Raw genomic sequence first — 26,045 nt, forward strand, 5'->3', positions numbered from 1 at the left:
TCATATTGGATAACTGGACATAGAACACAATGCAAACAAAAAGTGAGAAGTACGCAAAATTTGACAACATTTTGTGAGGGAAAAGAAATCTACGTTGAACAAAAACAAATTCATGCGATAGACAAAAAGGAGTAATTGATTAATTGAAGTAAATGTGATAATATGAATATTTGAGAATCATGTTCTAATGATGATTTAGAAGATAGAGACGGGTTACTCTGTGAAGAAGAAAGTCAGTGAACAAAGTGTAACAAAAGAAATTTTAAATTATTAGAGTTGTTCACTAAAGTATATAGTTTAGATAAGTTTGAAACATTTTATCCTCCTAAAGAGTTATTTTTATGACATCGTTGGTGAGATTATTTCAGTATAAAAGAGGTTGAAAGTGATAAAACCAAATTGAAGCCACACCTAGTGCATAATAGCATACACAAAATTTAATTTGAGAAAAGAATGAGTGAAAAGAAACAAATATGTTGTATATGCAAAATAGAGAAGTGGTTATGTTTTAACTAACTATAACTTGAATTTGTCTATTGGTGTTTATTTATTTTAAGATTTTAGTAATCCACCAAGAGGAGCTTAATTACATTATTCCACCCATAATAGAAGATTTTACATGTGGGAGCGAGTTAAATTGAACATTTAAAGTTTTCCACACTGTTGGAAAATATGGACATCACATATATAATAATAGTAATTACACGTTATTATTTACTATCATAAAAGATTAGCCAAAATTAAAAGTGATCTAATTTGGTTAAGGTTTATTGGGCTTTAGTTATTAAATAAAGTACGAGTCAAATATGTGTAGATACTCTAGTAACTAATTTCTAATTGATGATGGGATGATTAGAAATTAGGGTTAATGTGCAAATGTTATACATTAGGGTTATGGTCTTCAAACTACACATAACGTAACTTTTTTAATATCTCATCTTTAGAAAATAGAGAGCCACCTTCTCTAAATTACTTGTGTGCTAATTTAGAAGATCAAAGCCATAAAATCCGAAGATTTCAAGAAATCAATGAATTCAAGTACGCTTCCGTATCTAACTTTGTTCTTGATGATTTTACATGACAAATCCTAATTTATTAAGCTTTATTTCAAATTTATTTTTGCAGTTCTAACAATAATAAATAAGCAAAGGTAAGGAGAATTCAAAAGCTGATGCATAATCCAGAAGGCATGCCTTGAAATGCTAGAATGTGTATGCCACTAATTTTTGCTTTGTAGATAATGCATGACCAATTCTTATTTACATGTTTAATTGTCCCAAGAGTGGTTATAGTGATGATTTAATGGACTTTGTTGGCGTTGGTAGAATTTGACTTGAAATTTTTACCCTATTATTTGAATGATTCTTCGTTAATTTCTTATTAAATTCTGGCATGATAATCTCATTGATTTTGTGGTAGATTTATTTAGGTTTGAGAGGATTAAACTAAGTAATTTTGTTGTGTTGGACAGATTTTGAATGCATGCTATGAGTTTGACAATGCAACCAATCTTGCAAATTGAACTTTATGAAAATGGAACACTTGCATGATGTTCTTAAAAATATTGTTTTAGACATCCTCACGGTCTGCCGAATTTTGGCATGATTTCTATTTGGTAGTCATGGAAAAAAAGGAATTTAAGTTTTATAGAATAATTAAAATTTTAAAAATAGAGGGACTAAATTTGTTAAAATGAAAGAAAAAGAAAATTGCAAATATTTTATTTCTTCCTTATACGTTGTCATTCAATTAACGTAAAACCCATGCAATAGCTTGAGGTTTTATTATATTACTAGGGACAACTACGACAAAGATAAAGAGCGCTGCCATCCATTTTTATTATGTAGCTATATATCATTATTTCCTTTCCCATTTGCTGACGAGCTTCCATGGCCTACTTCACTTGACACTGCAATGCGACAACAAAAACAAATGCATTCATCAGTTGAGCTTGGGTCATTAATTGTCCTTTGCCTTAATTCTGTGAAATTTAATTTTAAATTTGAGTGGTTAAAATGTAGGAAGAACCTTTTGCAGTTAGTGCTGGGGCTGATCTTGAAAGGGCTGTGCACCCCACACATGCCTGGGAGTTTGTTCGTAAGGTCATAGTTGATGCCAGAAATGCTGGCAGCTAATGCCTTGACGCAGTTGCAAGCTGATTGGCGCTCTGGAGTTGATTGGGCAGCCGCGTTGAGAGATCTGATCCCATTGCAGCAAGGTGCAGGCACGCCACCAGCACCGTTGTTTCTCACGTAAGGAATGCAGGGTGCCAAGGCTGATATGACTTGGCCACAACTTATGGCCCCTTCAGCCAGGGGTGCACCCACAACCAAGCACAAGACCACACCACATGCAAGCTTGAGGGCCACAGTGCTAGCCATATGATTCACTAATTAGAAGAAATCAAACAATTTTATATAACTTGTAAGGGAAATTGATTGTTGTGTGCTTAGGGGTCTAGGGGTTTTATAGCCAAAAGTTCAGTGAATTGGGATATGACAAGAATTAAGAATTTAATTGCATACCAATACAACACGATAGGAATTGCTAAATGTGGCTCAATTCAATACAAAGCTTTTTTTCTTTCCTTCTCATGTTTCGACTTTAAGGTTTAGTATCTTTAATGCTTGGAAATTAGGTTCCATCCACCACTATCAGTTTTATTTTGATCAAATTATAATTCTCAATTAGTTTGAATTTTAGTATATAATATTACCATAATTTCAATAGCTTTTACACATCGATCGAGTCTCAACTCAATTTGAAAATTATCATAAATCTATTTATTTTATAAACCGGATCATTCATGTCTTTTAACATTTTGATAAATCTAGAAATATATATACATATAATGATAATTATAGGATTTGGATTCAAAACATTATATCATTTACTATTTTAACTTTACCATTTCAACCAAAACCACATTTATTTTTTTTCCTTTTTATTTATAATGTAAAAACTATCATGAAAGTTCATCATTCACTTAAATTAATTATTAATTATTAGTTTTAGTTTTAATTTATTTTTGAAATATAATTATTTTAATGAATATTATTATTAAGAAATTGTTTCTCTCCCATAAAGTATAAACCTTAATTACTTCTATATAATGGACTCAAATTTTCCTTTATTATTATTGATAACTTGATAAAATAAAATGTAAAATCTTTTATAAAAAGTGCGAATTTCATCTGTTTGCAATCGTTTTGTTTCAGTTTTATAATTTCATCCATCTGTCAAAATTATTAGATTTATACATAAATATAGGTATATTAATTTCAATGTCACATGCTACGTATAAGATATAATAAAATTATACATTAATACATAAATTCATTTGATAAAAATATAAATAGTTTTTTACCATATTATATTAATACAAATCTAAAATTAAAATAGATTTTAATTTTTTATTTAAATTTGCATGTAAATCATTTAAATATGAATATTACAATATTTTATAATGAAAATTACTTATTAATTAGTTTGATGTATTTTCAAAATTGTATTAAATCATAATTAGTTTTCAATATAAATATATATTTTTCAATTAAGTATTATAAAGTTGAAGATATTTATAAACAATTTTAATTTTTTTATTTAACTATTTTTCCCATCATGAATATTGCACGTGAATATAAAATTTTATTTTTTTGTTATTGAATAAAAATCATTTCATTCAATTAATTTAAGTAATTATTATTAAATATAATTAAAACATATAATATTCTAAAAATAATTAAATTTCAAATCATATTTCTAAAGTTACATAAAGTTAAAATTGAAAATTTAAATATATAAAGCAAAATGTTTAATTAACTATCATTGACAATGAAAATTTCTATTTTTATTCATCTTGCTTTCATTTCTTTCTTTTTTTAAATCTCTTTAAAATTTCTTAAATAAACTAACTTACTATAATTAAAGAGCTTTATTTAAAATATATCTCGAATAATAAAATACAAACTCTTTTAAATAAAAAAATCTAAACTAAACTAAGCACCTGAGTCTTACTTCAACTCGTATCATTATCCCCTATTAGAAAAATATTCGTCTTCAAATCTTGAATATTGTTTGATCGCAATATTATGCTATCATGTGTTATTTTTTGGATGTGAATTTCTAAATTAGAGTTTTAATGCCAAATGATGTGAAAATTTAATATCCGAGAAATCATCGAATCTTTAAGTTTAACAAATCGATAAGGAAACATGTTTTCTATATTAAAAAGGTGATAGTTTCTCCTACACTACCTCTAATCAACTTATGGTTAGCAACAACAATAATCGATAATTTTATCAAATCACGAAAAGAATGGAAAAATGAGTAATTATGTTGTATAAGCAAAAAAGAGTGAAAAGAATGGAAAGAAACCAAATATTTGTAGGCTAAAATCCTAAAAGAAATAAAACTCTTAAATAAATTAGTCTACCATAATTAAGGAGTTTTATTTACAATATATCTCTTGTAATTAAATATAAAATCTTTTAAATAATCAAAGAAGTAAGCTAAACACCTAGAGTCCTACTTGAACTTGTATAACACTTTCGTCATTCGTGAGATCAAACATTACAATTTGATTCGTCTATTTAATTGACTTCTTAGATCAATTACGATCCGTTATTTTTTAGAAGATTTCGCAATTTACTTTTTTAATTTTTTTTATTGTTAGTTTTCTTGCAAGATGTAATGATGGACAATTCTTGAAATTTTTTAAGGGGCAAAATTAAACTATAATTTTTTTAAGAGATGAAAATATAATTTTATCATGTTTTAATTTTATTATTTCATCATTTTTTTGGATTAAAGTGCAATCTTACCATATGTTAATTTATAATTTAATCATTTATATGGGCCTAAATTATTATTTTTTTCATTTTGGAAGGGGCCAAAGCCCTTGCCTGTCCCCCTTAAACTCACCTCTAGGTGGAATTAATCCATTTGAGTAGAACATTTGAGTGTAAACATGAGTGCTAATGGTAAAGAATTATTATGACTAATAGAAAGTTGAAAATTTAATCATGTCATTAAGTTGCAAAGAAGAGTTTCATGTTGGCACATTCTCATACTTGTGGTTAACAATGTCTTCCGTCCACATCAACCACTTCTTTACTTGTTTTGTTTGTTGTAGTCTCATCAACAAGAAGTATTCACGATATCGAAATCTTCTTTATTGTTCCGAATATTTTTAAAGGTAGCATTGGAGAAATGGCCATAGAACATAATGCAAGGAAAAAGTGAGGAGTACATAGAAAGTTGACAACATTTAGTGAGGGAAAAGAAATCTACGTTGAACAAAGACAAATTCGTAATAGGATAGACAAGTATGAGCAATTGATTAATGAAAGTAAGTGTTAACACATGACTATTTTAGAATCATGTTCTAATGATGATTTAGAAGATAGAGATGGGTCACTTTATGAGGAAAAATGTTAGTGAACAAAGCGTAAGAGAAAAAAATTATATTGTCAGGGTTGTTCACTAAAGTGTATTTTAGATGAGTTTGGAGCACTTTATCCTCCTAAAGAGTTGTAGTTTGATGATTTGGGTGGTGAGATTATCTCGTGTAAAAAGATTGAGTGTAAAGAGGTTGAGACGGATAAAAGTTAAATTAAAGGCTTAAACTTGGTGAATAATAACACACACAAAACTAAAGGTGAGAAAAGAATGAGTGAAAAGAATGAAAAGAAACAAATATGTTGTATATGCAAAAGAGAGAAGTGATTATGTTTTAACTAATTATAACTCGAATTTGTCTATTGGTGTTTCTTTATTTTAAGATTTTAGTGATCTATTGAGAGAAGCTCAATTACATTATTCCACCCATAATAGAAGATTTTACATGTTAGATCAAGATCAGTTGAACATTTACAGCACGTTTGGTTGGCATGAATAACCAAACTATTCTAGGCTGATTCGGTGATAAACAATGATTCAATTGTTTGGTTCATTGAATCCTTTATTCGAAGAAATCATCATTCATCTTCTATTCCACCTTCTCTCGTTCCTCACCAGACCTAAAGAATAGGACATTACAACCTCCACCAAATAAAGAAAAAAACATAACCTCCCATTATTACCCTTTACCACTCCCCCTCACCAAACACCACAAGCCACCACACCCCCAGCCCTGTCTCATCATTCCTATTCGGTTATTCTCATCTTACGACGATCATCGGCAGAGATCTTGACATAGTAAAAACTTCCTCAAAGTTAAGATGAGTAAGGTTATTATTCCCCTCAATCTCACTTCCATTGTGAGAATTTCATCTCTTTACTTCTCTGCTTGTGTTTCGTTAGTAAGGAGCTATGAAAAAAATGATTTTTCGAAAAAAATATGGTCGATTGGTTGATCCGATTGTTTTAGGGCAATTTAGGGTTAGAAATCTAAGCTTGTTTTTCTCAAATTGCATTTTTGTTTTTATTGCTTCTCTACTTGTTTTTCGATTGTTTCTCTACTTTTTTTTATTGGTTTTTATGGGCATTTCTATTTATTGCAAGGGATTTTAGGTTGTTTGTCTCAATAGTAAGGGATTTCAATTTCAGGTTGGGATTTGTTGGGTTTTAGCTCAGATCGATTCCCGTGTAAGAAATTGTGCATTTGTTTCACAGTTTGACTCATTATTTATATTCTCCTAAAGATTCTTCTCATTTGAATTTTTTCCATTATTGTTTATAAACAACTTTTCATTTGGAATTACAGGTCAATCATAGGCTGGTTGACTGAACCAGTTTCCAGATTGGGTTTTTATTTTGTATTGTAAGCAATTGATGCTTTTGGCATGTACATTGTTGGATACATCTATAAGGGGAAGTTAGGGAGCGAGAATATGTAATGATGATGGATCGCACATATGCATGTATAGAAACATAAGGAGTTAGGTCTAACGACTTATGTTTCAGTGGTGTCGAAAACAGTAGTTTCGAGACCACAATTTCAATGAGTGAGTCCATAAATATTATTTATTTAATATTTACGAGTTTATTAGAGTGTTGCATTAAATTTTGGTCTAGTAATTTTGATGTTTGATGGGTCAATTAAGGTACAATGACTAAATAGTAAAATCATAAAAGTTATTTACTATTAAGTTTTATTAGTTAAATGGCTTAAATAGTAAAAATGGGAGGACTTATATGGTATTTAGACCATAATATTATAGTATGGAGGATTAAGGCTTGACTTTTACTTATTTTATATGTTGGAGTTGTATTAAAATAACATGTATATGTTTATTAAACATTAAAAGATGGATCTCATCTTCCTTAATTGGTTTTCCACCGAATAGAAAAAGCATAAAACCAGCATTTTAAAGCTATAAATTCGGTTGCACTTGTGTCCTTACATGTAAGTCCATTCTAAGCTCATTGTTAGTAGTATTTATGTTTTTGAGATCGTTGCAACTAGGTCCAGCTAACCTGTACCTCCGTTTTCAAAACTATTAAAGATTTTAAAAGTTGTCATTGATGAAATTGGAAGCTTATGATGCTTAATAGCTTGATTGTAAGCTTAGATATGTTTAAAGATTTATTTGTAAAGTAAATTTTGTTAGTTTGAATATAAAGACTAGTTTGTAAATATGTCAAACTTGAAAGGTGAAATTCTAAAATTTTATTCTATAAAGGGTTATAAAAGGATGGAATTGATAATGGATGGAAAAATTGAGTTTAAATGTGAAAGTTGTAATAGTTTCAGCTTTTAGGGACTAAATTGCATAAAATGCAAAAGTTAGGAAATTACATAAAATAAGTAAAAGATGTTACATACATGAAATGAGATGAACTGAATTGTTTGGAATTGATAATGTGAAATGAATTATTATATAGATTAAGAATCGAACCAACCGGTAAATAACTGAGGAAAAGGAAATATTGCAGATTAATCTTTAATCTTTCTTCTACTGTTGTTTTCACTTGGTAAGTTCATACGGTATAATTATGTGGTTATATATATATTTTTTGTGATTGAATTGCGAATTGATTATGTTTAAATGTATAGTTGAAATGGTTACATAATAGTATAAAAAGGTGAGAAATGGATTGAATTGTAAAGTATTGTCTTGATATGTTAATAGAGCCCGGATGAATGTAAGATAGGATACAATTGACATGCCAATAAGGTTGATTGCGCGCTAGTACGGGATATGTGTAAAAGATGATGTGGAGTAAAAAATTCAGTGGAGATATCACAATTTATGTTGGAATCCTGCATTTGTTGCGGATTACCAAGCTTTGTCTCTACGGAGACCTTGGTGTGGTGTAGTTGTTGCTCTATTGAGCTATTTAGTGTGGTGGAGGGATGATATATTACATGATACGATATTATGCCTACAGGCTTTGCACTACGGTGCCTCGGTGTGGTGTAGTTAATTCTTTGTTGAGCTATTTGGTGTGGTGTAGTTACCCGCGTATCTGTATCTTATTATTTTAGTTCATCGGGCTCATTGTTTAAAATGGTATCTGATTGTGAATATGCATTGATATGATCAATTTGTTAATATGATTCATGTTAGATATCTCCTATTGAATGATACGGAAATGTATCGTATTGAATGAATGAGAGATTTATGATTGATACATGAAATGCTCACCTTGTTGTTGTAAATGTCTTGATAGAAAATTGTATTAAATTAGTTATATCTGTTTACTTAATTGTGAATTGAGGTAAGAGTATTGTTTAAATACCTATGAACTTACTAAGCATATTAATGCTAACCCCGTTTTGTTTTTTTTTTCATGTAGTTGTATCTTCTCGGAACTTGGCTACCAGATCACTTTCAAGGCTCACACTATCCAGTGTCGTTTTCGGTAGACTTTTGTTTCATTTTGGCCCGGTTATAAGTGGCATATAATAGGGGTAATTTTTTTATGTGTTTAAGATTTAAACTTTTGAACTTGCTCATTTTGATACGTTATAAGTGTAATGTGGAAGAATGGTGATGTTGTTTTGGTTAGTTGAATATTGTTTAAGCATATATGCCTTAGTTGTTGAACATACTTTTATTGATGTGTTATAATATATCTTGAAATGGATTGGCATGATGAATGTATAGATAAATGATGGTATGGTGTGAATAAGTTGAATGATTTGAAATTCTTGGTTTGTGATGGTGTCATTGAGGCATATTGGTTAGTTATTTAGGATTTGTTTGTATGGCATGTTTTGAATTGGTACAGGACTTATATATATATATATATATGAAACATTTGTTTAAGTGAACAAATTATAGTTAGTATATAAATGGAAGTACCTTGAGCATGTTTGAACTATGGTTCTTGTAGGGTTTAAAGTGGTATTAATACAGGACTAATGTATTTTGGGTTACTTAAGACATTGTATTTTAATTTGAAAATAAATTGTGATTTTAAACTTATAACTTTTTGATTAGCTGGGAAAAAGCATCGATATTAGGGATCAAGGTATCAATAATTTTCTCCCAAAATCGATACCTACAAAAAGGTATCGATAAAATGATTTTGATTCAAAACTTCCAAATTTGGCATCGATACTCACAATAAGTATCAATAATTCTTTCTAAAATATCGATACCTAAAATTAGTAGATTGTCAAAATGGTATCAATAATGTTTTTTTGTATTGATACTTGTTACAAAAATATCGATACTTATTTCCTCAATTTTGATACCTATTTTAAAGTTTTGAAATTTTTTAGATTGGTCCATATTCATGCTTGTATCTAAATGATTGTAGTTAAAAGTTCAATTTAGTCTCGTATTTATAAGTAATTATTAATTTGTATATAAAGGCAATGATTTGAGATTGGAATTTGTTTGTGAATGTTCCGGTATGTGTAGTAACATCTCGTAGCTCAGATCTGACAACCAAGTTGGTTGAGAGGTGTTACATTTATTGATATCAGAGCTACGATTTAGTCAATTCTAGGACTAAACGTAGTGTGTTTGGAGTCTAAAAATTACATGCCACAAATAACTTGTGATATTGTGATGCTTTTGATCCGATCTAACCCTGTTTTCTTATAGATATAAAGATATTGGTCGAATCTAACTGTGTTGTTACCGATGAAGTCGAAAGTAATGTATCAGCTCTTGAACAAGGAGCAAGTCATAGTTTGTCAGTTCTGCAGATGTCCGAGAATGATGCGAAAAATGTCTTTTTTGGAGTAATAAGTCAATGGTTCAATAAATTCTTGCAAGCCAACCCTATGGCTCCACAACCTTCTCCCCTTACTATGCCTACCTTGGTACCCTCTAGTCCTCAAAGCTTGAACCATATACTTGTGCATCGACCTTCGATCAACAAAATTCAAAAATATGGGGTTAAAGTGTTCAGAGGCAAGTCAAATGATGATCCTGCTAGAGCTGAATTCTAGTTAAAAAAATACTTAGAGGGTATTTGATGAAATAGCATGTTCACCTGACGACTATTTCAAATGTGATTTATCACTGTTGAAAAACGAGGCGTGCCAATGGTGACATACATTGTGAGCTATCGTACCAAAAGACAGAGTTAATTAGGATTGTTTTCGAGTTGAATTTCGAAAGAAATATGTTAGTAAATGGTACCTGGACAAGAAAAAGAAAGAGTTTCTTGAGCTGAAACAAGGAAATAAGCCTGTAACAGAATATGAACGAGAGTCTATACAGCTTAGTAAGTATGCTTGCGAGATTGTACCGACCGAAGAAGAAATGTGTGTTCGTTTTGAAGACGAACTGAATGATAAAATTAAAATGTTGGTTGGAGCAATGGAAATATGGGAATTCGTGGTTTTGTCTGATCAGGCGCAAAAAATGGAAGAGATCTATAACAGTAAGAAAAAAGTTGAAATGAAATTTCGTGACTCTGGTAGACGAAATTAAATTCTCACGGAGTAAAGGTCATACCTTAGAAAGAGCTCTCCAGAGAAATGAGCATCTACCTCGTGTAATACTTTCTAGTATCCTTTATTTGATACTATACTTACACCGAAGAACACGTACCTATAAAGCACCATCCTTTGAGGTTAAAGCTTACCACAATTTCATAAGAAAAGAGATATTTTGATCCCTCCAAATGAAGAAACCCAAGGCCTCCACAAGCGTGAGGTTGACAAACAGAGTCCTAGTTAATTAAAGCTATCTTTTTTGAACCATTCGAGGAACCCCAAACGAACTGCCTGACCAAACGTTCAATCTCCGCACAAATTCCTTTATGGATCAACATGGATTGCATAAAATAGTTTCGGATAGACAAAAGCATAGACTATGCCAAAGTAACTCAACCTACAATGGATTGTTGTCTGGCATTCCAATTGAATAATTTGTTACGTACCTTTTCTACCACAAACCTTAATGCACTCTTAGTAACCCTTTCATGAGATAAAGGCACTCCCAGATATGTACCAGATTTTACACCCTTTGAAAACCAAGGAAGCCACTTATTCTATCTTCCATGGCCTCATCCACCCTAGAAGAAAAGTAAATATTTGTCTTCCGAGCGTTAACCCAATGCCCCGAGAGGTCACAGAAATTATCAAGCGTCTCCTTAAGAATCTGAACTTGTTGTATATCCGCTTTAGCAAAAATAACCAGATCATCTGCAAAAAAAATAATAAAATCAAATGAGATAAGTTTGGACCTGACCTAGAAAAGCGTAAAGGGCACCACCTACCACTAGAGATAGTTGAATGGATATCGTGACCTAACCACTCCATGCATAAAACAATTAGATACGGAGACAAAGGACATTCTTGTCGAATCCCTCTAGCTAGTTTAAATTTCTGGGTAGAGAACCCATTTCACCACACCTGCATAGTAAAACCCTTGATGGCAAGCATAATAACCCTCTTAAGAAAGTTTGGAATACCCGCAACCTATAAAAAAGCAGGAATAAAATCCCACAAAATACTATCATATGCCTTTTTTAAATCTATTTTAACCGTGATCCACCTCTTTTTATTTTTCACGCATAACTTTATTGAAAACATAATTTAATCAAATCAATTTAATTGTGAATAAATATTATAATTTTAAAATTAAAATTGCATAACTAAATCCACGTCTTATAATCTTAAAGAAAGAGAGAGAGGTGATAATGTTCAAATCATTTACCTTTTGCCTTCTCAGTTCAGTTGTTTGCTTTATCGTGATCTGTGCATGCCTTGTTCAATTAAACATATTTATTCTCTTTTTTCAACCAAAGGAAAACACTGGTATTTTTTTAGTTTATGGTGTATCTTCTTTTACAAGGTTGCCTTTTTCTTTTTTCTTTTCCTTTTTTTCCCAAGGGTTTAGTTTCAGTAGTAAACAGCAAAATTTAGGATCCATGAAATGGAGTTCCAGCTTATGATGCAAGAAAAGGCATTTAGCTGTAAAGTTCCACGGTTGCCCACACGCCCCCTGTGTCTGTGTGGTTCTCTCTTTTTTTATCTGTTCATAAGATTTTAAATTTTAATCTCTGATTAGAATAAATACTATTATGCTTTTCATTTTAAAATTTTGATTTTGGTGGATTTTTCGTGTTGTGGGGGGCAAAGCATTTATTAAAGACCCCAATTCAAGAGTTGGGGTCTTTCCTTTCTCTCTCAGTCATGGCACCTGCCAAGCTTTCTGGGTTTTGTAAACAAGGAAATGACTGGTAAGCTCCAACACTTGTTCTATCTCTCCAATCTATATTTGTAATTGAACTTCTTTTACAATTCTTTGCTCTTTTTTCTTCTCTGGGTTGTCTAATTTTCGTTCAAATTTGAGACTGAATTTGAAATACTACTGCTTTTCTTTTTCATCTAATTTCATGAATGCATTAAAAAAGCTAAACCTCTGTGCGGTTTGATCAAGTTTTGCTTCTTCTTTTCTAGTTTTGGGTTGATAGAAGAAAGACAAAAGGGTCTATTTTGGCAGCTATAAGCAAAATTATTCACTTATAATGGAGTTAATGTAGTATGTTTTGTGATTTGGTTTTTATGGGTATTACAGGCTTTACAACGCAAGGCTGCCAAGTGATATAACCATTATTGTGGATGGTGTAAAATTTCATCTTCATAAGGTAAGTCAAAATTTTCGTTTTCATTGATCACTTGGATAGTTGCATTAGCCTTCATGCATGCTTGCTCTTCTGAGGTTTTACTCTTACACCTGAAACAATTCGACCTAAGAATTGAATAGCTATGACCAGCTTGTTATGTTAAGCTTTATGATCATATTTTCTGTAACAGCTTGGTCTTTTCCTATTGTTTTGGTAAATGTAATTGTCATAAACTTGTGTTTTCCCCTTTGTACTGTACCTTAAGGTAAGACCAACATGGTGATGTTATGCAATAAAATGTCATGCTTTATGATCATATTTTACTGCAGTTTCCTCTCATGTCGAAATGTGGAAAGATTGCTTGCATGTTGGAAGAAATACAAAGTATCCATGATAGGACTTTTACCACAAAGCTTGAAGAATTCCCTGGTGGCTCCGACACTTTCTTGTTTGCAGCAAAATTCTGCTATGGAATTCAGGTGGAATTTACAGCTAGAAATATAATAACAGTGTACTGTGCAGCGGACTACCTTGAGATGACAGATGAGTATGGGGAAGATAATTTACTTTTGAAGGCGGAAAGTTTCTTCCACAAAAATGTACTTCACAACTGGAAGGATTGTGTATTGGCTTTGCAAAGTTGCGAATCATGCATGCCAAGGGCAGAAAAGCTCCACATATTACAGAAATGTCTGAATGCTGTATCTACGATGGTTTGTACAGATCCGAGTTTGTTTGGTTGGCCCATGATGATGTATGGTAGCCTCCAGAGCCCCGGTGGAAGCATTCTATGGAATGGAATAAACACTGGGGCAAAAATACGAAGTGCAGAATCTGACTGGTGGTTCGAAGACATCTCTTATTTCAGTGTAGGTTTGTTTGAAAGACTTATCAAAACAATGAAAGCAAGGGGTATTAGATCTGAATATCTAGCTGGTGCTGTAATGTACTATGCCAGAAAGTGTCTACCAGGTCTGGGCCGATGGCAGAGTAGACCGAGTAGCAAAGCCAGGACAGTCGCGAGTTTTAGCTCGACTCCTGCTGCTGTTGATCAAAGGGATTTACTGGAAAACATCGAAAAGCTTCTCCCAAAAAAGAAGGGCAAGTCATTCTGCCGTTTTTTACTTGGACTTCTTCGTGTTGCATCAATATTAGGTGTCAATCAGACATGCCTGGATTCTTTGGAGAGGAGAATAGGAATGCAACTCGAGCTGGCTAGCCTTGATGGTCTTTTGATTCCTTCTTTCTCGAATTCGGATACTCTATATGATACTGATTGCGTTGAACGGATCATCCATCATTTTATGTCATCCGAATCAGGGTTAACATTATTTTCCCCACCATCATTAGACCTCTTATCCTCACCATCATTTGAGCCCTTAAGGAAAGTTGCTAGATTAATTGATAATTATCTAGCCGAAGTTGCTTCTGATGTAAATTTGAAACCAGGAAAGATACGTTCTCTCGCAGAGGTCCTTCCAGACTCTTCTAGAACTTTGCACGATGGGCTGTACAGAGCACTTGACATCTATTTCAAGGTTCTTTTTTACTGAACCAACTTTGATTTAAATGGAGTCTTTCCTTTTCGAGATTTATAACTTCTACTACCATTGTGCAGGCACACCCTTGGCTTTCTGATAGAGAGAAGGAAGTCCTTTGCAACATCATCGACTATGGGAAACTCTCCATCGATGCCTGTGCCCATGCTTCCCAAAACAAAAGATTGCCACTCAGAGTTGTTCTCCAAGTCTTGTTCTTCGAGCAATTGCATTTAAGAACGGCTTTAGCTGGTTGTCTCAATGTCTTGGAAGCTGAAAGTGCTCCTACGGGTCAGGGGATTGCCCCAACGGAGATAGCTGGTAATGTGACTGCCACTGGTGAAACCGGCCAGCGGATTGTTCGAAGAGATGGATGGGTGACAATTGTACGTGAAAATCAAGTTTTAAAAGTGGATATGGAAAGGATGAGGTCTAGAGTTGGAGAACTTGAAGACGAGGTCAGTAAAATAAAGCGAGAAATGAAAAAAGTGAAAAAATCACGTAGCTCACTGAGTTCCCCCTGTATAGTTGCTGGGAAATTCGGATGCAAGCCTCTTTCAAAATCCTCAGATTCTCAAACGGATGTTGTTGGCAGCACAGGACCAACTCCAAGACCATCATTTGAGCATCCACGTTCTTCCCATCATTCCAGGCATCGAAAAAGTTTACCCTTGTTCCGAGATTTAACACATGGAAGCTAATATCATCTTTTCAACATACAAACAGCAGGTGGGTGCTCTTTCAAAAGTCACTCCCTAACAAAAGATTTCCTTGTGTTGTACATGAAATAGTAAAAAAAGGGGTTCATATCACCTATAGTTTTGGTGTTTACACTTTGAAATCTTCCCCATTCATGATTTTTATTTTGGGATCATTAAGGTTTGATGTAGGGGGGCATAATTTTCATGAATGGTCAAGATTTCATGTGATCTGTAGGTGATATGAAGCTTTAATAGCTTTGTTTGAGTTCATTAAATTGGATAGGTATATTCATTTAGGATGTTGAAAATTCACAGGCTTGAAAGTTAATAGGTGTTGCCCTACATTTTCTGTATCGGTGCCATCATAGAAGTAAATATGATTCCATTGGTTTACATGTATAGCTCTGTAAATCTAAGTTATAGGTTTGCTTTTTTGCCCAGTGTTGTAACTTATTTAAATATTCAGTGTATACACACATTTACAAGGATGTTTGAGTAAATGTTTGTCAAAACCTTGAATCATTCTCTATCTGAATACGTTTACTTTTCAATTTCGATTTGAACTCTGAAAATCGAACTCAAACACTATTCTGTCCAAATTGATGATTTAGAAAAACAGCAACTCAAATCTAAATTAACCTTCGGACAGAAAGTGTCTGAGTTTTATTGTAAATTACTTTTATATCATAAATATGGCACTTCCAATCAACACCGTCGCTTTGGCCGAGTGGTTAAGGCGTGTGCCTGCTAAGTACATGGGTTTCACCCGCGAGAGTTCGAATCTCTCAGGCGACGATTTAAATTTAAATTTAAATTTTTTTATTTTTTGCCACGCCGATACCTTCCTCTACCCGCGTAGTACTTGATCAGAACTCCAATCACTCCGGGGAAGCCCTGTCTCGCTTCGAAGTTCAAACCCAAACACAAATGTCAATTCCAAGGCCCGCTTTATTGTTCTTTACTTTCTTTTACTCCCCCCAATTTTAGCTTCGCTGCCGTCTTTCAACTCTATATCGCCGGTCTCCGTGTCGGAAATGTCAATATCATCAGCCCCAAGCTTCAACCTCTCAACTTTCTCCAATGGCGGAGCTAACTATACAACTACGAATAAGGTGATAGGGACTAGAGCCTTCGCTTGTCTTAAATATATTAATAGCATCGAATCTCGTTTGAAATTAACTTCACCGGTATCAGTTCATACGCACTTTTTAACTTTCACGAACCGCGACTTTTCGGTTCGCTGCGTTAGGCCGGATTCTACGGGGAACACAATTAGTGGTTCACTGGAAGGGGAAAAAGGTAATTTTGATGATGAATCTAGGGTTGTAGAGATTGGAAGTGGTGATCGACAGATAGATGACTTCGGCGGCGGCGGCGGAGATAATGGAGGCGGTGGTTCATTCGGTGGCGGCGATGGCGGTGAAGGTGACAGTGAAGATGAAAGAGAGTTTGGGCCAATATTGAAGTTTGAGGATGTGATGAAGGAAGTGGAAGCTAGAGGAGTGGAGCTGCCTCCAGACATGATGGAAGCTGCGAAAAGGAATGGAATCCGGAAATTGTTCCTTCTTCGTTACTTGGATTTGCAGGTCGGATTATAAAGCTTTTACTTTTACTCTTTTTTTTGTTGTTGATTTTGTTTGATTGATGAGAAAATGGAGGGAAAATAAACTGAAATAAAAGTGTGAATCTTCATTGTCAAGGAATTTGCTTACACAAGCAACTAATAGAGAAATTTGCTTCATTTGATATTGAGTAATAGTACAATTTCTTATCATGGTGTTTAATCAGGAATAACTGTATTCTAGGGTCAAAAAGTACTTTAAATTTTTGTTTAGGTCAATTGAATACTAATGCAAATTAAGGATAAAAAGTGGCTTAGATTGTGTTGGTACTTGTTAGTTTCCTCTGTTTTACTTTTACATTTGCAGCAGTTAATTGTTTTTATCATTTTTTTTATGAGTAGGCTATCTTATGCTCTCACTTTTCTTTTACCTTTTTGACAGGAATCAGTTTGGCCACTTGGCTTTTTAATAAAATACTGCTCTATGCTCCGGAACCGAATGCTCGCTGATCCTTCATTTCTTTTCAAAGTTGGAACTGAGGTTTGTTGACTGTCATTTTTATATTTATTCGCAGGATTAGCTAAATGTTAATGTTTTCTGAAAGTTTTTCATAACCATGTTAAGGCAATATGAATGTACTACCAAGTGACTATTTACATTAACCATATACGTTGGTGCCTGTCTCCTCATTATGCTGTGACTAGCATGATAACCCTAACTATAGTTTAGGGGCAAGTAGTTGTGGTTGGTGCTTCAGTTTTCCACTTTTGATTTTTTTCGTTTGATGACATGATGCAGATAGTAATTGATTCTGGCTGCGCAACATATGCGGAAATGAAGAAAAGGGGAAAGGATTTTTGGGCAGAGTTTGAGTTGTACTTTGCCGATCTTTTGGTCGGTATAGTGGTTGACATTGCTTTAGTTGGTATGTTAGCACCATATGCTCGTTTTGGTCAACCATCCGCATCCAGAGGATTATTTGGTAGCTTCCAGCGTGCTGCCTCTGTTCTTCCTAGCAGGTTATTATAACATAACAACAGCTTTTGTCTTGTGAAATTCTGAGCTCCTAGTTTCATGGTTGAATTTTATGTATTCCTTTGAGTTTGTTCATTGGTAGATATTCTTGCTGTTTGATACTACAGTAGATTTCATGCTTGAGATATTTGTTCTTTAGGTAAAACAAAAAGTTTCATTTTGCTCTTTTCTTGCTTTATGTGTTTTTCTTGCCTCCTATCTAGTTCCAACTTTATATGTTACTCAGATTTAAGTAATTTTTAAGACAATGTCAACTGTTCTACTATTGCAGTGTTTTTGAAGCTGAAAGACCAGGATGTAAATTCTCAGTGAAACAACGGATTGCAACATATTTTTATAAGGTACCCAGAGCTGAGTAATCAATGAATTATATGGAATGTTGAAGCAGGGAGGTGATATTGCTTCATGTTCTGATTAAATTATGATGACTCATTTACTTAGCCCTTAGAGAATTGTTGTAGAGTATCATTTTCTTGCATCGTCATAGCTCTTTGCATTTCCTCATACGGTTCCACTACCAGTGTCTTCTGCTGTTAATGTAACATTTTTTTCCTCTTCAAAAAAAAGGAAAAGAAAAGAAGGATCAAGGACATTTTCTGTTTTTTAGCTTATTTGTTGGCTTATTTTGGATCCAGGGTGTTTTGTATGGCTCAGTAGGGTTCGGCTGTGGTATTGTTGGCCAAGGCATTGCAAATCTGGTAATGACTGCCAAAAGGTACAGTTTTCTCATTGATACTTGTACCTTTTCATGGTTCACCGGTTATACTCAAGACTGTCTTGGCGTTTGTTCCTGCCAAAATTTCAATGTTTTTTCCTCCAATAATTTGGGTTTACAATGGAGTATGTAGGCAATCTAATTGCCTTGTCCACTTCTTAGTCCCATCTCTCATCTTGGAATGATTTGAGTTGAGGTGCTTTATCTGAAAGCATTTATAGTATTGACTGTTTTTGTCATTTCCTTTTGAGGTATTTCTTACTTGTATAACTCTTCTAAATGATCAGGAGCATAAGGAAATCAGATGATGACATTCCTGTGCCACCTCTTCTAAAAAGTGCTGCTCTTTGGGGTATGTTTAAGCCTATTAAGATTCCGACTTTTAACTTCAGTCCCGTACTTCTTAATCATTCTTTACTCCTGACGACCATTTCATTCAGTGCTCGAAGTAGTTGGAGCCTTGAATGCTATTTAAATAACTGAAAATCGGTTTTCATCTCGATCCTGCTTAATGGTTTGCCATCTTTATCAGGTGTTTTCCTCGCGGTATCTTCCAACACCCGTTATCAAATTATTAATGGATTAGAGCGTCTGGTAGAAGCATCGCCTGTGGCGAAGCAGGTTCCACCAGTTGCAATGGCCTTCACAGTAGGTGTGCGGTTTGCCAATAATATATATGGTGGTATGCAATTTGTAGATTGGGCCAAATGGAGTGGAGTGCAATAGAGCAAAGCAATATCCATCTTTCTGCCAGATCGGAAGACCCACCACCAGCCAGTGTGGCCATGACAATCACAAAAATGACACCCAGAGATAGGAACAAAATTAAAGAATTAGATACATAGGGTGGTTGAATGATTTTTCCGTTAAGAGAAGCTTTCTTTTCTTCATCTTCATCAGGCTTTCGATCATGACAAGCCATTTGCATGGATTACTAGAATTCCGTGTTTTAGGTCAGTATTGCTGTTCATGTGGAGTTTTTCTTTTTTAGAAAATTCCCCTCTTAATACTTGGACTTATAAATTATTTTAACTGCCTTTTCCTTAATAAATTAAAATATAAACTAAATATGTTTTGGATATATCAGTTTTTTTTTCAAGTTAGAGGCATAAGGTAAATTACTCGCTCAATTTTGATGCAGTTGACAAAACAGCACTCTGGTTTCAATTCAATCATTCAATTTTCGAAAAATAACAAAATAGTGCTTTTAATCATTTTTCGTCACAAACATAACGGAAAAGTGACATGGCATTTAACGGAGTCCTTGTTGTCATTAACCGGCTAGCTGGACGGTTAGCACCAATTTAAACAACCTAATTTAGCACCAATTTAGGGTTTAAGCAATAAAAAAAGAGAAAAAGAAGAAGAGGAAAAGGAATGGAGTTGTTAACCTTGTGACCCGATTCAAATTCCTTCTAAAGGATTGGGCTTACCTCACTTCAACCCCAGCTTTCGTCGCTGACCATCCCTACCGCTCTTCTTCTGATCCATATCTTATCCTCCTTTGTTACAATACCCAGTCTGATTTCGACTTTGGGATCTTGGTAATCACTGACCCGACCCAAATTTTCACTTGGCGGCATTTGGCTGTCCCTTTGGAATAACCGCTTACTTTGTTCCGAAAATCATGAGTTCAATCAATTGTTTGGTTTGTCTGGATGTTCTCCTTGTTTTGCTTCTGATTTTGTTTTATGCAACTTGATAATGTTGGCAATGGAGTTTCTCCTCTTTTGTTTTTCTTATGTTAATTTTGTTTTGCTTCTGATTTTGTCTGGATGTTCCCCTTTTGTTTATATCATATCGTATCTCAAACTTGATAAGTTACTTTGGAAGATTTCCCCTCGCCGATTTGGTTGTAAGTACTGATAGTTTGACCCCAAATTGTCTCCAATCCCATTTCAATCTGGTTTTTTTAGAATTAATGACTTTGGGCAGCAGAAAAAGATAGTCGGATCCCAACTGTGGTGCCTCCTCCATTGGGGGGTTGAAAAAGAAAAAAAAGGACAGGGTGGTGGTGGTTTGAAGGTTAACGATGGTGATGCCAAAGATGGTTGTGGTGGAGGTGTCGACGGTAAGATTATTGGGATGGAGAAGAAGTATAAACATATTGGGTCATTTACGCAAAAAGTAAAAAAAATAATATTGGGTCATTTATTAAAAAGCAGTCACTCAACTTTAGCTCGTCCAACGTGGCAAGTTAACTAGCCACGTCAGCTAGTTAACTGGTCACGTCACCTGTTCCGTCAGGTCTATAATGGAAAATGTTAATGGGTGACTGATTTGTCATTTTTCGATAATATTAGTGACTGTTTGTTATTTTTTGAAAGTTGAGTGACAGAATTGAAACTAAAGTGACTATTTTGTCAGCTGCATCAAAGTTGAATGACTGTTGATGTAATTCACCCTTACAAATAATACGTTCAAACTATAATTAAGATCATATATATAAGATATAAGGTAAACTATACAAATAGTCATTTAACTATGCTTGTATTCTTATTTTGGTTATCCAATTTTAAAAATTTTCAATTTAGTCTTGTTTTAGTCACCTGCAATTTAACGAAAAGCTTTTTTCTAACCGGTATGATAACACATTCATACTTCAATACTTACATGTTTTATTAATTTGATCCTAGTTCTAAATAATTCAATAAATTTAACTCCACACTTACAAATTTTATCAAGTTCATCCTCAAATTTCCTAATCAAAACTTTTAACTTTTAAAACAAAAGTATTTCACGCTTATAAATTTGTAAAACTCAAAAAGAAAGAAAGAAAAACTTATCTCAACTAACGACTAGTTTTCGAGTCAATTCCTAATATCAATGAGGTTAACTTAATTTTTTTTTAATATAATATTTTATAATCCTTTGATTGATAAAATTTTGGTTAAAGAAAATAGAAAATCTTTTGAAAAACACTTTAGATGTACTCTTATTGTTAACAGTATGAGATTTCCTTCAAGGTACATAGAAATAATACTCGAAATTGGTCCTTGAAATTGGAAATTAAATCCAAAGTTAAAAATATAGCTTTGAAAAATCCAATTGTTCAATCAATAATTATATAAGAAAATTTATAAACATTTAATTTTTCATAAGACAAAATATGGAAAAGTTGGTATTAGTATTTAAGGTTTTTTCTCTCCTTTGAGAGTTTTTCCTCTGCTACTACAGCTTGTTTTCCTCTACTTATATAGCCGTTTTCTAGGTTTTGTTATTCTTTTTTTCATTGGTGGTCTGGGTGTTATGAGGGTTTCGGGTTCTGAGATGGCTGATGTGGAAGGGGATTTTCAAGTGCTGTCGCTAAAAGATGCTGAAGAAGAGGAAGCTGTCAGATTAGAAGAACATGTCTATAGTACTGGAGAATCGCTAGAGAATTGCCTCGTTAGAACATTTCTAACACGAGCGTGGTTAATTTTTCGTCTATGAAAGCCACTTTGGTGAATGTTTGGCATCCTATAAGAGGGATCGCAATTTTTGGTTATCTGATGGGAGATTTCTGTATAGACTGTTTCATAAGGTAGATGCTGATCGTATAGAAGCGAGAGGACCATGGAATTTCAATTCACATCTTCTGATCTTGCCAAGGTTACATGATGGAGATGATCCTAAGACTATCCCATTAAACACCGTTGATTTTTGGGTTTTAGTGCAAGAACTTCCTCATTGAGTTACTTCAGAAGTGGTGGCTAGAAAAATAGAGAATTTCATTGGGAAGTTTATCGATTATGATTGTAAAGCTATCACTCTTAGCTATACCAAAGTTTTGAGGGTAAGGGTTAGGGTGGATGTGGAGAAACCGCTAAAACGAAAAAGAAAAATAGTTCTGCCAAATGGATAAGATTTGTGAAATTTGATTACGAAAAATTAACTCTTTTTTTTGTTTCCTTTGTAGAAAGTTAAGCCACAGAGAGAGCTTTTATCTATTATATGTTTTGCAGGATGATTAGGAGCTTTCTTTTGGCTGGGACATTTCTTTGAAGGTTCTGTTTAGGCGTGCGGTGGCCTCATCCAACAGGTGGTTGAGGGAGGAGGGTGGTGGTACACCAGAAGTGAAATTGAAAAATTTTAGGGGAACACCCCTGTCATGGGAAATATAGAGGCGAGATTGGTGCGACCTAGTAATGGGCAATTAAGGGCGAATATTGGGCGGGTAAATGAGGAAAATTTGAATCCATATGTTTTGCCTGTGGGATATGGTCAGAATCAGGGGTTAAATTGGAGGAATAACATGAATTTGATTATAACGCAAGATGAGCCATCAAATAGGCTTTCAAGTGGTGGTTTTGATGATGTTATGAGGGAGGATAATCCAATGGTTAATGGGGAAGGCTTGAAGCTGTCTCGCCTTTATTTGGATAATAGTGAAGGAAATAATAATGGAAATGGTGATAAATACCAAAATGAAATATCGGTAGGCCTCGCTCAGTGGGTCAGCTGAGAGCAATGAGACTCGTTAACTGGAACGTTCGGGGCTTAGGTAACCCCAGGACGGTTCGTTGTCTTCGGCACACACTGAATAACATTAACCCCTCTGTAATTTTTCTGGTGGAAACGAAATTACAGAGTAGGTGGATATAGGGTCTTCGGAGATCATGTGGTTATTTGAATGGTATTTTTGTGTCTTCGGTGGGGAGCAGTGGGGGGCTCTGCCTGGGATGGAAATCGAGTATTTCTGTTACTTTACGGTCATTTTTTAATAGTCATATTGATGTCCTGATTAATGAAGATATTAATGAAAAATGTTGGCGATACATTAGTTTCTATGGAGCGCCGCAAGAAACTCGCAGGGAAGATTTATGGCAACTGTTGCGGCAATTAAATGATTGTCCTATTATTCCATGGCTTGTATTCAGGGATTTCAATGAAATATTATTTTCTTTTGAAAAGAAAGATGGCTTACTTCGTAATGATAGACAGATGCAAGCTTTTAGTGTTACCTTTGAGGATTGCGAGCTTGATGATCTGGGGTATGATGGTGTATGGTACACTTGGGAACATGGGCGGTTTGCTAGCAATAACATCAGGGAAATGTTGGACAGGGCTGTTGCTAATGGTGTGTGGAGTACAACTTTTCAGCTTTACAAAGTATCTCACTTTACACATTCCTTTTCAGATCATAGTCCAATTGTTGTAGATATGGAGGATGATGGCCATAGAAATTGGTTGTGGCATTTTAAATTTGAGGCAGCTTGGCTTCTTGAAAAAACATACAAAACTGAGATGGCACGCCTTTGGAATGATTCAGACGGTACTATACCTGAAAGATTGAGCTATGTTTGTTGTAGTCTTGATAAGTGGTTTAAGCGGGTTCGTAGAGAAAAAAGAATTAACGTGACCTCTTTGCGTTCTCCTATTGCTCCTTTGGGTTCACTAACCCCGACAGATGCTATGTTGGAGGGGATGCTAAATGCTAAATTGCATATGAATATTGAGGTTGATAAAGAGGGGATCTATTGGGAAAAATAGGCACGAGAAAATTGGTTAAAAATGAGGATAGGAACACTGTCTTTTTTCACAAGTTTGCATCTCAATGGAAGCAGCTGAATAGAATTAATTGTCTTGAAAACAGTGATGTTCGGATTGTAGAAGGGGTGTGAGAGTGGGAAGGATTGCACATTATTATTTTGTTAATTTGTTTGCAACACAGGGTGTCATTGATGAGGATGATATTCTCTTGGGTGTTGATAGGTGTATCACAGACTCGATGAATGCTGATTTAGATAGACCATTCACTAAAGAGGAGATTTTCAGTACTTTGTTGTCAATGTCGCCTCTAAAAGCTTTAGGTGATGATGGTCTAGGAGCGGTTTTCTATCAGCGTTTTTGGCATATCTTGGGAGATGAAGTGGCTGGTTATTGCATTGGTCTTTTAAACGGTGAGTTCCCTATAAACCTTATTAATCATACGTATATTGTTTTAATTCCAAAAGTTAAGAGTCCTCGCAGCATGATGAATTTTTGTCCCATAAGCCCTTGTAACGTATTGTATAAGATTTCTTCAAAGGCTTTGGTGAATAGGTTTTAAGAAGTTCTTTGGTTCTGTATTGATGATGCATAAAGCACATTTGTGTTGGGGCGTCTTATTTCTGATAATATTGTGGCCGCTTATGAGATTCTCTATTTCATGAAAAATAAAAGATTTGGTAAAGAAGGGTCATTTGCTCTCAAGTTGGATATGAGCAAGGCATGCGAACGTGTTGACTGGCGGTTCATTGAAGAGATGTTATTGAAAATAAGTTTCTTGGTCAATTAGGTAGAACGGATTATGCGGATTATCACGTCAGTCACTTACTCGATTGTGGTTAATGGGAATGTGAGAGATAAGTTTACGCCATCTCGAGGTCTTCGGCAGGGAGATCCTTTGAGTCCATATCTGTTCTTAGTTTATAGTGAGGGTCTTTTGACTTTGCTTAGGTTTGCGAAAAGTAGTGGTGCGATAAAGGGAGCAAGAGTGGTGAGAGGGGCCCCAAGGGTTACTCATTTATTGTTTGCAGACAACAGACTCATTTTTGGGTATGCCACGGCAATGAGAGCATTGAATGTCTTGAAGGTGCTTCAATCATACACCAAGTGTTCTGGTCAGTTGGTCAATTTTGAAAAATCTAGAGTTTTCTTTAGTTCAAATATAGACATGGGGAATAGGTTAGATGTGAAGAGAATTCTGAGGGTTAATCATGCTGATAATTGAGAGAAATACTTGGGTTTACCTTGTATGGTTGGTCAGAACAAAAAGTGGGCTTTTGCTAGCCTAAGAGATAAAATTCGAAGTCGAATATCTTCTTGAAGTACGAGGCTGTTATCTATGGGTGGCAGGGAAGTTTTCATTAAATTTATTTTCCAAGCAATTCCAATATACGCTATAGTGTGTATTTTGTTGCCAAGAACTTTCTGTAAAGAAATTAAAGGTATTCTAGCTAAGTTTTGGTGGCAGAAGGCGGCTAACAAGAGAGGCATCCATTGGTGTACTTGGTCATTTTTGAGTAACCTGAAGGATGATGGAGGGATGGGGTTTAGGGATCTTACGAAGTTTAATGTCGCTTTACTAGCGAAACAGGGATGGAGAATTTTAATGCATCTTACGTCGTTGATGGCGCGTATTCTAAGGGCCAAATACTTTCCTAATACAAGATTTCTTAGTGCTTAGTTAGGTTCCAAACCATCATTCGTTTGGAGGAGCATTTGGAGTGCCAGGAAATTAATTGAGATGGGGCTTAAATGGAATGTGGGGAAGGTGAAAGCATTAATATTTGGGAGGACTGTTGGGTGCCAATGTCTTTATCTGGAAGAGTTTGAACTTCTAGATCAGGTAATATTGAGAGGGTATCTGAGCTTATTTTGCCAAATAGAATGGGTTGGAATCGAGATTTGATTGACTTACTTTTTGTAGCTGCTGACACAATTCTCATTCAAGGTATTCCTTTACCATCTGTTCCTCAAGAGGATTGACTCATGTGGGGCAGTGAACGTTCGGGTATCTACGCTGTTCATAGTGGTTATCGTTTATTAC

General features: G+C 34.4%; 4 protein-coding genes and 1 non-coding gene across 5 annotated transcripts; 4 read left to right on the top strand and 1 right to left on the bottom strand.

The window, feature by feature from the left end:
* Positions 1-1,693: 1,693 nt before the first annotated feature.
* Positions 1,694-2,445, bottom strand: LOC105799180 (non-specific lipid-transfer protein). Its single transcript, XM_012629597.2, has 2 exons — positions 2,029-2,445; positions 1,694-1,909 (listed from the first exon to the last, which is right to left on the bottom strand). Exons 1-2 carry the CDS (start codon positions 2,379-2,381, stop codon positions 1,900-1,902), a joined length of 363 nt encoding a protein of 120 aa, XP_012485051.1. The 5' UTR covers positions 2,382-2,445; the 3' UTR covers positions 1,694-1,899.
* A 9,588-nt stretch (positions 2,446-12,033) lies between these two features.
* On the top strand, positions 12,034-15,732 carry LOC105799177 (BTB/POZ domain-containing protein At3g44820). Its single transcript, XM_012629594.2, has 4 exons — positions 12,034-12,594; positions 12,933-13,002; positions 13,311-14,519; positions 14,600-15,732. Exons 1-4 carry the CDS (start codon positions 12,548-12,550, stop codon positions 15,218-15,220), a joined length of 1,947 nt encoding a protein of 648 aa, XP_012485048.1. The 5' UTR covers positions 12,034-12,547; the 3' UTR covers positions 15,221-15,732.
* A 201-nt stretch (positions 15,733-15,933) lies between these two features.
* TRNAS-GCU (transfer RNA serine (anticodon GCU)) lies at positions 15,934-16,015 on the top strand. Its single transcript has one exon. It is a non-coding gene; the product is annotated as a tRNA-Ser (tRNA).
* On the top strand, positions 16,010-19,613 carry LOC105799178 (hypothetical protein). The gene is made up of 7 exons (XM_012629595.2): positions 16,010-16,806; positions 17,224-17,322; positions 17,581-17,801; positions 18,089-18,158; positions 18,453-18,532; positions 18,820-18,884; positions 19,065-19,613. Exons 1-7 carry the CDS (start codon positions 16,255-16,257, stop codon positions 19,256-19,258), a joined length of 1,281 nt encoding a protein of 426 aa, XP_012485049.1. The 5' UTR covers positions 16,010-16,254; the 3' UTR covers positions 19,259-19,613.
* Positions 19,614-22,622: 3,009 nt separating this feature from the next.
* On the top strand, positions 22,623-25,226 carry LOC105797658 (uncharacterized). The gene is made up of 5 exons (XM_012627596.1): positions 22,623-22,963; positions 23,176-23,971; positions 24,186-24,445; positions 24,599-24,722; positions 24,792-25,226. Exons 1-5 carry the CDS (start codon positions 22,623-22,625, stop codon positions 25,224-25,226), a joined length of 1,956 nt encoding a protein of 651 aa, XP_012483050.1.
* The last annotated feature ends 819 nt before the right edge of the window (positions 25,227-26,045 follow it).

Source organism: Gossypium raimondii, chromosome 9, assembly GCF_025698545.1.
Source record: "Gossypium raimondii isolate GPD5lz chromosome 9, ASM2569854v1, whole genome shotgun sequence".
NCBI classification, from domain to species: domain Eukaryota; kingdom Viridiplantae; phylum Streptophyta; class Magnoliopsida; order Malvales; family Malvaceae; genus Gossypium; species Gossypium raimondii.

Coding starts and splice junctions, on each gene's coding strand:
- LOC105799180 (XM_012629597.2), bottom strand. CDS start 2,381: ATGGCTAGCACTGTGGCCCTCAAGCTTGCATGTGGTGTGGTCTTGTGC.
- LOC105799178 (XM_012629595.2), top strand. CDS start 16,255: ATGTCAATATCATCAGCCCCAAGCTTCAACCTCTCAACTTTCTCCAAT. Junction 17,323..17,580: donor TTTTCAAAGTTGGAACTGAG/GTTTGTTGACTG, acceptor GACATGATGCAG/ATAGTAATTGATTCTGGCTG. Junction 18,159..18,452: donor TTGCAACATATTTTTATAAG/GTACCCAGAGCT, acceptor TTTTGGATCCAG/GGTGTTTTGTATGGCTCAGT.
- LOC105797658 (XM_012627596.1), top strand. CDS start 22,623: ATGGGAAATATAGAGGCGAGATTGGTGCGACCTAGTAATGGGCAATTA. Junction 22,964..23,175: donor ATATCGGTAGGCCTCGCTCA/GTGGGTCAGCTG, acceptor GGTGGGGAGCAG/TGGGGGGCTCTGCCTGGGAT. Junction 24,446..24,598: donor ATAAACCTTATTAATCATAC/GTATATTGTTTT, acceptor TGATGCATAAAG/CACATTTGTGTTGGGGCGTC.
- LOC105799177 (XM_012629594.2), top strand. CDS start 12,548: ATGGCACCTGCCAAGCTTTCTGGGTTTTGTAAACAAGGAAATGACTG. Junction 12,595..12,932: donor TGTAAACAAGGAAATGACTG/GTAAGCTCCAAC, acceptor TGGGTATTACAG/GCTTTACAACGCAAGGCTGC. Junction 13,003..13,310: donor TAAAATTTCATCTTCATAAG/GTAAGTCAAAAT, acceptor ATTTTACTGCAG/TTTCCTCTCATGTCGAAATG.